At 37.7% G+C, this 14,013-nt stretch overlaps 1 protein-coding gene and 1 long non-coding RNA gene across 3 annotated transcripts in view; one reads left to right on the forward strand and one right to left on the reverse strand.

Annotated features, from left to right (window-relative positions):
- The window catches only part of LOC105731609 (uncharacterized), a 253,122-nt gene that overhangs the window by 154,489 nt on the left and 84,620 nt on the right, over positions 1 to 14,013 (forward strand). The gene's annotated exons all lie outside the window — the stretch shown is intronic.
- ARHGAP15 (Rho GTPase activating protein 15) overlaps positions 4,325 to 14,013 on the reverse strand; it is a 634,760-nt gene continuing 625,071 nt past the window's right edge. For both annotated transcript variants that reach the window (XM_064382800.1, XM_012473459.2), the window contains one exon: positions 4,325 to 4,683. In XM_064382800.1, coding sequence (XP_064238870.1) covers positions 4,500 to 4,683 — 184 coding nt within the window. In that variant the 3' untranslated portion in view covers positions 4,325 to 4,499. The remainder of the gene's footprint in view (positions 4,684 to 14,013) is intronic.

Consider the following 14,013-nt stretch of genomic DNA (forward strand, 5'->3'; position numbering starts at 1 on the left):
TTCCTTCTCATTGTTTTCAGAACATAAAGTTATTATTAGTTAATAAACTGGAAATCCATCATCCACATCTTTTAGGGATAACTTGGAATTTCATGGCATATTACCTGTTTTAATTTTCTTCACATTATTTACTCTATGTAATTCCATTATATAGCCCTGAAAGGCAAGTAAGACAAGTAGAAAACAGAGACCCAGTTAGAGTAAATAATTTGCTCAGGGTCAACACAGTAAGTTCTCCTAAGTGCAAAGTTTGCAGGTTTTCTGCTCTTTCACGTTGCTCTGGCTCATTCCCTCATCCCCACAATGTGTTCCATGTGATACCACTTTCTGGGGAGCAAGTTTTGTGACATTGAGGTCCTTGGGCTGAGTCCGCTGAGCTGTTTTATTTGGTGCCCTTAAAAATCAGATTTCACATAAGATCCTGCATTTCTGGCTTTTCATGAAAGAGCTGAAGGTCTGGCAACATTGTGCCCACATTCCCACATAAGCAACATCAGCTCCAGCTGAGTAGAAGCCGACCCTTTTGGCCAGGCGTTGAGCTTGACTTTTCCACAGCTGCTACCGCCTCATACGCCTGCTGCCTGCTCCTATTGACTCGTTTTTATCACTGCCCAGCCTCCCAGGCATCTGAGTTAGCAAACCTTGGTTTAAAGAAAGGAAAGAAAGAAAAAGAGGCATCTATGTTCTAACGATAAGATGAAACAGTGTTGAAGATATAAAATGTGATTATTATATCTCAAGAAAGTCTTCATTTTTTGGTATTAAGATGTAAGTTTCCCAGGAGAAAGTTGATGTTTTGGTTTTATTTTTCATTTTTGACAACAGAGCAATTTGACCCAGAACCCTTAGCAACAGTCCTTTTTGGATGAAAATCTTTGCCGGGCCTTTTAATTAGGAATTGACAGGGTGATTAACTTATAATTCACAAAAATAAATGTGGAAAAGAGAAGTACAGGTCAATTTCTAGCTGTGTTAAACTGTAAGGACAGCACCATTGGCAAGTGGCTGCTTCCTTTTAACAGCTTTTAAAATTTTTCTTAATTGGATCCTTTGTTTTCTAATTGGATAGGGAGAACCATCATATGGCTTTCAATTATTAGCTGTGGCACGGTGATCCTGTCATATGGCACATGCTAAGAAAGTCAGGCTGTCAACATATAAGATGAAATATATACCATCTCCAAGAAGCTGTTTGTGTCAATAGGAAAGAGGGGAAGGAAACATCCCATGTCCTGGGTAGGTAAAAGCATGCTCAAACGGGACATAGTAACCAGCTGGATTTTCCAGGGGCTCGTGTTTCCATTCTACAGAATAGGTTATAATTTCTTAAAATGTTTCGTCATCATAATTAGAACTGACCCTAAGAATATAAAATTATAATTTTATTCCTAGAAACTGTTACAAATTTTACAAACACATATACACTCACACACAAACACATACATGAGAAAATGCTGCTCTCCTTAAACTAATTTTTCCCCTGCCCATTGGTGAATTTAGAGATTCTCTAAGAAACAAAGTTTCTCTATAGCTTTCTGACTTTACGACCTCGATGGAATCCCTTTGGCCTACAGGATTAAATCCGAGTATTTTATTGTGGTCTGTAACTGATTCCAACATCTTTCTGTGGCTTCATATTCCGAAATTGCTAGGCATGCCCTTCACCCTTTATTCAATGAGCTTCTCACTTTTCCTTGAAGATGTCGGGTCTTTCATGACTCTGTTCATGCCATTCCTGCTTCCTGGTACGTCTTCAGCATTTTTATTTGGTAAGTCTTCACTGGTCAATTTTAGATTGAAAAGGTTACGTTTCCAATGAAGCCTCATCTGACTCTGTAACAGAGTCAGAGGACAGTTACTGTCGGTAACTGAGTTTTTTGGTCTTCTGTCAACCACCGAGCATTGTTAATATCTCCAGAATAGCTTCTGTTCCATTTGTCCATTCATTCAACAGTATGTTTTGAGCATCTTTATGTATAGGTACTGAATCCTGGGTCTACATGCTTACCAAGATGGCTAAGGCACTTGACCTTGTATTGAACTGTAATTAATCATTAGGGATAGTCTCCCTCACTGGACTGAAACTACAAAGGGTAGAAATATTTGTCTTATTTTATATTTGTGTCACCAGTGCCTAGAATTTTGCATAGTTCAAACTAGGTGATAAAGAAATGCTCACTGGCTTTTCATGACTTCTTGCTGGAGAATATTGACCAGTTTTATGAAATGTATCCTCTTAGTCAATCTAGTATACTTATAATCTCAGCTTTTAAATATGGAGGACTTGATATGTCTATCATTGCTGTATTGGAGATGTTACGGAATCTAATAACTTTTTGGTGTAACCCTTTTTATGCCTTTAGTGTGTTAAGTCAGATCCTGTGATGGGCACTTTGGCTCAGCACCTTGGAATGGCCTTTTCCCGGAGAGGGAACACATTCTCTAATTAAATGCCCTTAGCAGGCAGGGACAGGACACAGCTGGGGTTTGAATCAGGCTAAATCCCATCAGATTGAAAATCAAGAAGCTGGTGCTTTTGAAGATTATAAATCTGGAAAGCAGCAGAGACGAGGGGCTGTGAGTCCCTGCCCAAAGCAGGTAGTGCCACTTCTCTTTGGCTTTCAGTACCGCTTCTCTCGGCTGATGCTTCCAGAATAACTTTAAAGATGGACACGTGTGAAGGGATAAGATTTTAATGCTAGAACGACTAAATCTACTCTCCCCCAACCCTTCAAAAAGGGAAGTAATCAAAGGCTTGGGGAAGACCTAATTGAGAGTATGGAATGGCATGGAAATGAGAAGAACTTGAAATAGAATGCCAGAAACTCTTGTTTCATATCTCCATGTTTTTTCTGAAAGGCATAATTATAATTTTACATTTAAGAATCGATTAAAGCTAGCAAGTCTGCCAGCCCGCTGTTACTGGTGACTTCAGATCATGGGGTTTTGATTCATGTGACTTTTTTCAGATGAAACTGCACTTCAGCAGGTATTGTGGTGGCTTCTCTGTTCTTGGCCACAAGCCCACTTACTGGTGCCATTGCTAAAATGAAGACATTCAAGAGGGGCAAGGGAGTCCTCTGCTTCCTCAGGCAGCTCCATGGATGCTGCTGCCTGCACATCTGGCTGTCTGTTGACCAGACTCTCCCCCTCTCCTGAATACTCCATCTAGACAGTCAGCCTATGCTGTGGAGCTCATTATTGCTCTAAGTGTTTGCTCTGGATCTGTGCTTCATGCGTTTTATTTACATGCTTTATTTTTCATTTTATGAACAAATCGATAACTAGACTTACTCTTTATCACACTGGATTAGTTTTATTTATTCCATTTGAATTTGATTAAAAAGCTGTCAAACATAAGTCTACATTTTTATCAGCAGAATACTTCCATAAAACCGGTATGAGATGTGTTCAACTAGAACATACTTTTCAAAATAAAACAATGTTTGATATATTCTAGACAGTTACCCTTTTGTTTATCCATGACAACTGAAAGTAACCATCAAATGGATAAAGCAATCTAAGTCTAGTCAAGTAATCCTTAGGGCATATGAAAAAAAGCCTTTAAAAAAAGTTCTTTCTAGATGGATTTAATGTAATTCACCAATAAAGCATCCTCAGAAGCATAATAAAAATTCTACATAAAATGACATAGCCAGGGAAAAGGAAGATATACAGTTTGATGAAGATTCAAAATGGATGTTAACATTAAAAATGAGCAGTCATGCAATTCCTGTGTAATATAAAGATCAAAATTGCAGGGCACTAATTTTGCTTCTAATTTATAAGATAGTATGTTTATGGGACTACAAATAGTATTTATAAAAGAATTCAATGGCAAATGCTTTGAATTGTCATTTTTCTTGAGAAAAATTGCCATTCAACATGTTATATTTACAAATTTCACTGTATAGCACTGCAAATAACTGGACTATATTTATATATATAAAAATGTTCTGGAAAGATGAAATGTATCTGTTTTGGTGGTGAACCTGATCTCTGTCATTCTATTTACAAACTATTAGCTTCTGCCCTCCTACCTCTTTGTGTTCTGTGTCCAAGTAAGAGTATGGAGTCATGTCTAAGGCAGTGTGGATATTGGGGAGGCACATGTGTGCACATGCACCCCTACTCTCAACCACACTCACTCACATCTCCACATACACAACCACACACCCAATACCCTGGAGCAGCATTAAGGCAATTTTTGAATCTGTGCTATTCTTTGCATGTTATTTAATAGCATGAGTCATGCATAATGTGCTCCTAGAAGTGCTAGAAGGCATAACACTGAAGGGGTTAATGTAGAACACATATACACAAATATTGTCAATTATTTTATTCAAACGTTTGGAACTTAAACATAAAATCATCGTTAAGTTTTCACAAAATGAGGCATCTGTCACTTGAAAGGCAAAAAATATTTCAGAAATATGTTTACAGAAATGTAAAAATATTAGGCATCAAGACAGATGTGAATGTATTCAGTAGCTTGTCTGTCAGTCTTCCTCTGAGCCGAAGATCTTACTGAACTCACTCAGCATGAGCTCAGCTATCTGGTTCTGGTAGACCATGTGGATTGCCATGTTTCCTGTTTCATTTTCAGCTCGCAGAAGGGTGGGTCCAAATACAATCCCTAAGCTTTGCGTCGACATGAGATTCTTGGAGGCTTTGGCCACTATCCTGTGGAGAGAGAGAGAAAAAAAAATTCCACTGGAGTTTGAAGTGAAATTGTACTTTGGAGTGATTAAAAAAGGTTTCTTGTTCAGAAAAAATAGCTATATTACAACACTATTTAATCTTTTATCCTACATACTTTACTGTATGGAATTAGAACATATAAGTTTTGGCGAAAGTATACATTGCCTTGTCCAACTTTTTACCACCACAATACCTGAGTATTGTGGGAACTCAACAAATATTTGTGAAATGAATGAGTAAATACATTAAACAGCAAAAATGACTGTGAAGTTAACATGATTCAGCCTTTGAAATGCTTAGCGACAATTGAGACAGGTGAGAGGCATGCAAAAATACGTAAGAATCCAAACAAAATACCCAGAACAATATCAGCATAATTAATAGCTGAAGGTAGACATGAGGGCTGAAAAAAATTAAGTTGTTCATGATTAGCACTGAGTAAAGTATTCTTGGCAAATGCTGATTGGAATATGTTTTGTGGAGGAGATAGGTTCTGAGACAGTTTGGTATATGGCAAAATTCTAAGTGTCTCCATTCATTTGGACAGCCAATTTAGCTTATGCCACAATAAAATGCAGAATCCTGTAGCATTTGCACAGGAAAAGAGCCCCATTGGAATCAAATATGTATTTGCTTGTGTGAGGACCCTATGGAGAGCTGAAATACCAATGAAACACTAGGATTGGGTTTTATTAATGGTAATGACTTGCCTGTTCCAACACAGGACTCCTAAAAAAGAAAATAAAGCCCTATCCCAGAAACTGATAATTAAAAAAGTAATACTATTCTGATGGCTGAAGCCTACTTGATTTTATATTAAAATTCAGAAGAGTGGGGTTTAAGTGATAAGGAAATAAGGACAGCATATGGAAGAACAGGGTGCTGAGAAATATCAAACTCTTCATTCTACCAGACACCCCAACCCAAGGGAAATAAGAGTGTAGAAAATAAAGCAAGGCAAAGGAACACTTTTTTACAAGACAGTGGGGTCTCTGGCTTCAGAGCTCAGTGTGGAACATTGCTGTGTTGGTTGGACTTTAGTAGGCCTCTGTCTGTTTGGCCTAAGTGGCCCTACATATCTCTGAGTCACAGGAGGCAGAAAGACTGGCATTATAGTAGTCCCCCCATCTCTTCGGGGAATATGTTCCAGGATCCCCCCTCCCACCTGTTTCTCCCAGTGGATGCCTGAGACCTTGGATAGGACTGAACCAGATTGCCATCAATTAGAACATGTTTCTGTTCCATCCACAGATGTAATGCCTTTTCCATCTTAACTCAGCACTCATCATGCACTGTGGCCATAACTTTTGCAGTCTGAGGTAAAACAGCAAAACTAGCACAAATTTATTTTTCCTTCTTGACAATTTACAGATGTAAGATTTAATCTTACTGTAAATCATAGCAACCTCAGCATACAATTTTTATTCTTTCCTTATTAAGTCGAGACCTTCCACCCTTTCATTGAAAGGAAGCACGTTACGGCTTCTCTTTGGCAATCTGAATTGCCAGCATCACTGTTCTTATGCTTTGGGGGCCATTATGAAGTAAAATGAGGAATCCTTGAACATAAGCACTTTGATGCCACAACAGTGGATCTGATAACTGGGAGGGCTACTCTGATTAACGGCACTGAGTACAGACAGCTTGGAGACTCTAGACAAAGGGAGGAGTTATGCCCAAGGTGGGAGAACTCATCATGCTATTCAGAATGCTATGCCACTTATTAATTGTATATTTCTGGAATTTTCCATTTCATACTTTCAGACTGTGGTTGACTTTGGGTAATTGAAACCACGGAAAGTAAAACCACAGATAACGGGGACTGCTGCATTTTTTTTTCCCTTCACAAACCTGAATCTCTGAAGAACCACTTTTGTGACCAAGAGGCCATGCTATCTATCTCTTGAAAGAGATTGAGCAGGGCCAAAGCCACGTGCCTACTGCCTGGTACCTGCCCACCACCAAGCAAACTCATGGCATGTACTGTGGTCCGAACACCATATTTGACCTGACTGATAATAACTATTGTTCTAAGCAATTTTATTGTTTCTTTTCATCATCATAACAATCCCATGAAGTAGCTTCTACTATTAAGCTCATTCAACAAATGAGAAGACTGAGGCATAGAGTGGTGTAATAGCCAGTGTCACACAGAGCTGGGGTTCAAGCCCAGGCAGTCTGTGAGGCACAGAGTGGTATGACAGCCAGTGTCACACAGAGCTGGGGTTCAAGCCCAGGCGGTCTGTGAGGCACAGAGTGGTATGACAGCCAGTGTCACACAGAGCTGGGGTTCAAGCCCAGGCGGTTTGTGAGGCACAGAGTGGTATGACAGCCAGCGTCACACAGAGCTGGGGTTCAAGCCCAGGCAGTCTGGGTCTGGTACCTGTGGAAGCCTCACTGCCAGTGTCTGTAATGCCTCCTGGACCTAGTAACTGGGCCTGGTTTTCACTCTGCCGCCTTCCATATGACTATACAATCCATTGTAAGAAGATCTGAATTTTCATTTTTCCCTCTTAGAGTTGTAATTGACAGCCTGGTGATAGTAGATTTCATGTGGGCAAAATGACTCAAATTTAGACTGAATATTTGGGATATGCTGCTTCCCATCTTCCCTTTTCTTCTGCTTTAAGAAGAGGGCATTTGTACCTGTGAGCACTGTTGGCATGGGTACATTTCTGGAAGGGATTCTTATGTTTTTAGAGCATCAGTGAATTATCTGAGACTTCAAATTGAAAGTTTTCTTTGGAATATAAGTAGCTGTGCCACTTTGCTATCTCATTTGCCAAAATCCTATTGAGTGAATTAAGCATCCTCCTATCTGTATAGGGCAAGTGGAATGGACCTTTACTTCTCTTTTACATGCCCATCTACCTCAGTTTAAGATCTGTCCTGAGTCTCTCCCAGACATGTATATTGTAAGAGTCAATACAGGCAATGCAGGTTTTTCCCTTTTGGTTTTAAATTAATACCTTTTTATGATGCTAACTCCTTCATTCCTCACACACACACATTTTAGAGGCAAATATGGAGATAGATAACATAAATAATCAGTTGAGTACTTATTAGGTGAAAGTTGTTTTAATAACTTTACATATTGATAGCAAATCTCTAAATTGATAAGATTTTTCTAGCAGAGAACAGGGCTCAGAGGTCATGGGCCATGGAGAAGGTACAAAAGCAAGACTGCATTGAAGGTACAAAGGTAAAGGGGGTATCTTGGCCGACAGGGTGGTAGAAGAACATTAGGACTTGGAGTCCAGGAAATCTGAAAGGGCAAAAGGATGATGTAAAAATAGAGGATTGAAGATACAGTTACCTATTTAATTATGGCTATAATTTTAGTTGGCACAGAGACAGTGAGATTAAGGTATCTGGGAGCCAAAACTGAGTCAGATCCATAAAGGCGAGGCTAAAAATCAAGGGAAGTCCAAGAGCTTATTAGTGGAGGGACAGTCTGAGGTTATGGGAGTGGAATCTGGAAGGAGTCTATAGCTTTGGAGGAGCTTAGGTGGGTGGAGGAGTAACTCGGCTCTCCAGAAGGACTCAGGCCTTGGAGAGCAAGAAAACTGAAATGGGGCTAGAATATTTACTATTTCTGCAGCATTCTTTATATTTGTCCAGCTCAGCAAAAGACCTGGTCTTAGAAACCAGAGTAGGGCCAAATGTAGGGGAGGGAACCAAGGAAGTCTGAAGGGGGAAAGAGATGAAGATACAGTTATAGAAGGAAGATTTGGAGGCTAGAGCTGCGTGTCCAAGTGCCTCCCTGGGGGAAGCATGTGTCTGCATGTCTGAGTGCCCCTTGGGAGAAGGCTTCTCTATCTTGGCCACTGGGCCATCATGGGGGACTCCTGTAATGAATTTCTCCGAATGCATGTTACCTAAATTTGCTGTGGAAAAATGTTCATTTTGTGCTTTTATGCCTGTGTAAATATAAAATATTAATTCCGCCTCAAACCTGAATCCTTTATATCCATTTCCCTGCACATTTTCCATTTGCTTTTAATAAAACTTTAACTTATGAATGTTTTAAATAATCTCATTTAAGTAAAATTTAAAAAATAACACATAGTTTTGTATTCCTGTTACATTTGCATCATTGCAGGTTTAATTTTTTCAGCAGGTTGGAATTTTTTTCCTGAGGTAGGAAAATCGAGTTACTTATAGTAACTTTTAGGAAAATTAGGTCATTAAGAAAGAAAGTTAGTAATAAAATATAGTATTATATACAATGTAGGCTATCTTGTTTATTCATTATTTCAAAATTTTGTATACATATATGCATGTACACATGTATATATATCTATACACACAGACATATATATATATATATAAATCAGCAATTTATATTCTAAATATCAACCAAACAATAGTTCATGTGTTAAGAAATCATTCAGTTTTTAGGTTAGAAAAGTTGAGGGTAAAGATCAATTTGGGGTAGAAGTCACCAAATACTGAACTATATAGTTCATGTTGACTGACTAATACATTTTCATATTAAATTTTAAATTATGTGTGGATAGACATTTCCAGCAAAGAAGGCCCCAAACTGGGGATGTCTGTGAAAATGTATTAATGCTGTTATAAATGTCATGATTCAAATGGAAACTTATGTATTCCCTACCACGCTGGACTCCTAAATAGTTAAGTGGTTGATTTAGAACCACAGAAGGAATCAACCACAATTTCAAAAATATAGTTAGAATACTTTCCTGCAAAATTATATTATTATCTCTCTTTTTATATCTAATTATTGTATATATCTCTCTTTTATAACCTCACATTGATATAATTTTCACTCTTACTATGGGGACCAGCTGGGCATTGCAAATGCCATTATTTCTGAAGGTTTCAACTAGTAAAACATATGTAGAAAAGAAATATAGGCTGCCGGAAGAAATAAAAGCCTTGCATGGAATAAAATAATTCAATTTAGTCTCTTAGATGCAAAATTCTCAAAAAGTCAGTTGTCCTTCAAGTGGCTTGAACTTCAGTTGAGTTGTATTGTTGGAGAGGTGAATCTGATCCAGAAACCATACACATTTTTACCATGGTTTTGGCAATACCTTTCAATAAAGTGGGTTCTGTAAAACACCATTTCTCTGATGTGCCACACGAAAATGGCATTCCGAAGTAAAGGTTTTGGAGAAAATTGAGTGTCACTTTTCTTCTTGGATATTCACAATTATGCACAAAAGCATAATAAAGGCTCTTTAAAGTCCTGCAGAAAAAATACCTTTGCCTATCTTTAACTTGTGTTCTCCCTAAATTACCTGAATCTTGTACAGAGATCCTCTTTTTTGAGTAACACTGAAGAGTGTATATTAAGAAATGCTGCTTTCGTGTGTTTTGCTAAGGACTTACCATTATATAAGTCTCAAAATGTTAGGAATTTATCCTCCTGTACCACCATGGCTTCACAGTTCTGTAGCAGCTAACTCAGAAAGAAGTCAGATTGTGGTCATTCTGGCTAGTTCCATCCCTCTGGAAGGGCTTAGGTTTCATTAGGCTCTTAAACTCCATGACTGGTGTTATAAGTTTTGAACTACCATTTAACCTGTTTTTAGCAAAGAAATGAAAGAAACTCCCCTTTTATGACAAAACAGAGGCCAAAAGGCAAAAGAACTAATCCGAATGAGAAAGGTAAGAGAAAGACATGGTTGAGACATTAACATACACTGAGCTGATGGTGGGCAAGAAGGCACAAAAACATTTAGACCTTACGTCAGTATTTGGGAATTCTTCTTGATGTATATTGACCTACCAGTAATTTACTCCCAGGAAATCATAGCAAAGATACCTGATTCTAAGCAACAGGAAGAGCTCAAAGTTTAGTGCCTCTGAATGCTTAACTAATAGAAAAAAAGACCCCAATTCAATTCTTGAGAAAGGCTATTTATTTATACTACTTAGTTTTAAATAGCCTGACAAAAATAATTATGATTTTATGAGTTCGTTCATGAAATATCACTTTGTGTATATTCCTAATAAAAGCATTTCCTATACCACTAAGTAAAATTCAAGTTTATAAAATCTTAGGAATTCATTTTTCTAGCAAGAGCTGAAAAGTGATTATACAGTTTATGGCATAAAAAAAAGCTACCTTTTGTCAGGCCCAAATGAGAAGAACAATGATCCATCAATTTAAGGTTATTTTAGAAACAATTTACAATCCAGTGCTACAGATGTTGGACCCCCGGAAAAGAAATCGTCTCAAAAAAGCCTTATGCTGGGTAAGTTTTTCCAAAAATGAGCTGAATTGCTAATTCAAAGAAATTTCTTAGTCGCATAAAATCACAGCCAAATGACTCGAACTGAAAGAAAACTTTACAACCAAAAATTAATGCTGAATTAAGAAGACCAAAGCATTTAATAATAGTTCAGCTCCAAACAGATTTATGGATGCGAACTTTCTTTCAAGTTTGTGCTTTGCTGTTACCATAGTGACTTGCAAAGTGTGTTAGAAGCCACATAATTGCCTGCAGGACAACTCCGAAGTTATGAAGGTGTATTAGAAATGTTCTCCTCTGTATCTGTAGAATGCCATGATTTTCCAACACACACAACTTTAGGATAGTTTTACTGGAATGGAGAAAGTGGTGGTAAATGTATTCCTGCCATCAGGTCACACCTGGCTTGCAAAATATAGCTCAGCCACTGCATGTGAAATGTTAATTGTGCCTTTGACCACTTAACTAAAGAGAGGCTGTTAAAAATAGAATAAATTTTCAATATGCTCAACTTATGTTTCCTATGTGCTATAACTATTTTGGGGGGATCCATGCTAACCATATGCTTGCCTACCCTCAATTTGCACAAACTATACTGCTGTCTACACTGGCCTTTTTATAAGATTGAGGACTTTGCAGAAATTCCACCTTCTTCTTTAAAGTTATAATTGTATGCCAGAAACATTCTCAGTATTGCAAAAGCAGAAGAACATTCACAAGCATTTTTGCATTTAACATTAGTGTGTTTCAAGGTGGTCATTCAAGATAATTCAGCCATTTTTATATGCCAGTTTATATATCCATTGGCTTAAACAAATAGAAAAGTCTTCAATTTTATATCTAAACATGACATTATTTTCCAAAATAACTATCATCCTAAATAGGAATTATTGCTGTATTCTGACAGTTTTGCTTTTAAATAAAAGCAAAAAATTATAAACACATTGCTTTAAAACTATGTGTATATAATTATTAAGTACATCATAGCAAAGGAGCATTATATGGCAGTTGAGTAATGATAACTACCATGGCCAGATTCTTCCCATTTATTGAACCTCTTTGCATTAATTTCAATGTAGAAGATTGAAACATTTGCAATTATTCACTTGTTCCATATTTTTATTGATTGGGCATTACGGTGATACTCTAAAGTATCTCTAAAGCAATATTTAGAATATTTAATAAGACGTGAGAACTAAAAAGTAAAAAAGCAGTGGCCCATAGGCTTCAATTAATAATTTATTTCTAATTGGAATATGTGTTCTGTAAGGTGATAACAACCACAGATAAAATGGAATATCAGAACCAATCTCCTGACATAGTAGATAATACCAAAAAGAAAAATTTACGGTAGTTGCTGTGTGTTACTATTAATACCTTCTATGTGCTAATCACTGTGCTTCAAATATATCACAAATTTTAAAGGCAGATTTTAAAATCAGCTTTAATTTTTTTTGATAAAAAAATGCATTCTATGAGAAAATTTGAAAAGGTTAGAAGAGTATAATTAAAAAACACTGGTAACTCAATGTAACCATTTATTTATGCATAAAAATCTATTGAGTACTTACTATGCATTTGACACTATTCTGGATATTAGGGATGGTGCAATGAGTAAAATAGACAACATCCCTGTCCAGATGAAGCTTATAATCTAGTGGGAAAACAGATAACAAACCATACGCTAAGCAATATATAATGTGACTTCAGGCCCCGAAGTACTCCAAGAAAAGCTGAGAAAAAGAGAAGTAATGGTTCTTCCACCGACCCTAGGGAGCTTAAAAAAAAAAAACCCTGATGGCCTGGAATCCATTTCCAGAGATTCCCTTATTTAATATTGGGCAAGGCCATGCTGCCTTCATTTTTGAATAGCCACCAGGTAATGCTAATGAGCAGAGTGGTAAGAAATGTTACGTGTATTAGAGTGCTCAGAGAAGCCCTCTCTATAGAAGGGGGATTTGAGCAGAGTCCCGTCGAGGTGCACATATCAGAAGCATGAGAGTTCTGGGCATGGAATGGCAGGTACAATACCCTGGTGGTGAGGAATGTAGAGCATAGTCTGGCTGGAGGCCAGGGAGTGAGGGGAAAGAGGTAGGAGATGCTGTGGAGGGACCTGGGGGTCATTGCAAAAATCTGAGACTTATTTCTAAGGGTGACAGAAATCATTTCTTGGGGTTTGAGCAGGAGAATGATACTGCTAGAATTTAGAGATGATAAAAATGTTTATATAATGTATCTATACACAACTTTGAGAAAATGTACTTTATATATAATTCTGCATCTGGTATTTTTCACTTCTAACAGAAATAATTCCTATGTCTTATATATGTAATATATATCACTTCATCATTACCTAATATGGAAGAGAATGAGTTGTGCCCTATGCTTTCTTGGTATAAGTGAGGTAAATAAATAAAATCTTTCCATGTTCTCTTCCTCCACATTTTGGAGTTATTTCTTTAGGCAGTGGTTCCCATTCAGGAGCAACATTGTACCCTACCCCCAAGGCCCACCCCTCCACCCATGAGGCACTTGGCAAATATCTGGAGACAGTTTTAATTATCAAGAACAGGTGGGGTGGGAAATTGCTACTGGTATCTAGAGGATACAGGCAAAGGATGCTGCTAAACATTTTGCAGTGCACAGGCAGTCCTGATGACAAAGAATTATCTAGCCCCCAAATGGCAATAATGCTGCAATTGAAGACCCTTGCCTTAGTGTAAAATAATAGAAATGTAACAACGTGACCAGTGGTTCTCAAACTTTACACTTCATGATCATAATTGGAAGGTATTAAAAGGTAGGCTGCGGGGCTCCACCCCCAGATTTCTGATTCAGTGAGCCTGGGAAGAGACTTAATAACCAGCATTCCTGTCAAGTTCCCAAGTTGTAACAGTACTGCTGGTCTGGTTGGGATCCACACCTTGAGAACCAGCACCAGATTATCAAGTTACGGTTCTTTTTTCCTTAAAACATAACATGCGGGAGGGCCTATTAGTCCCGTTAGTAGTAGTATAATTTGGTATTATTCTTAAAAATAACTGCCATACATGAAAAATAGTCTTGTCATTCTTTGAACTTAGGA

This window comes from Aotus nancymaae, unplaced genomic scaffold (assembly GCF_030222135.1).
Source record: "Aotus nancymaae isolate 86718 unplaced genomic scaffold, 86718_ANA_hifiasm-v0.15.2.pri h1tg000029l, whole genome shotgun sequence".
NCBI lineage: Eukaryota > Metazoa > Chordata > Mammalia > Primates > Aotidae > Aotus > Aotus nancymaae.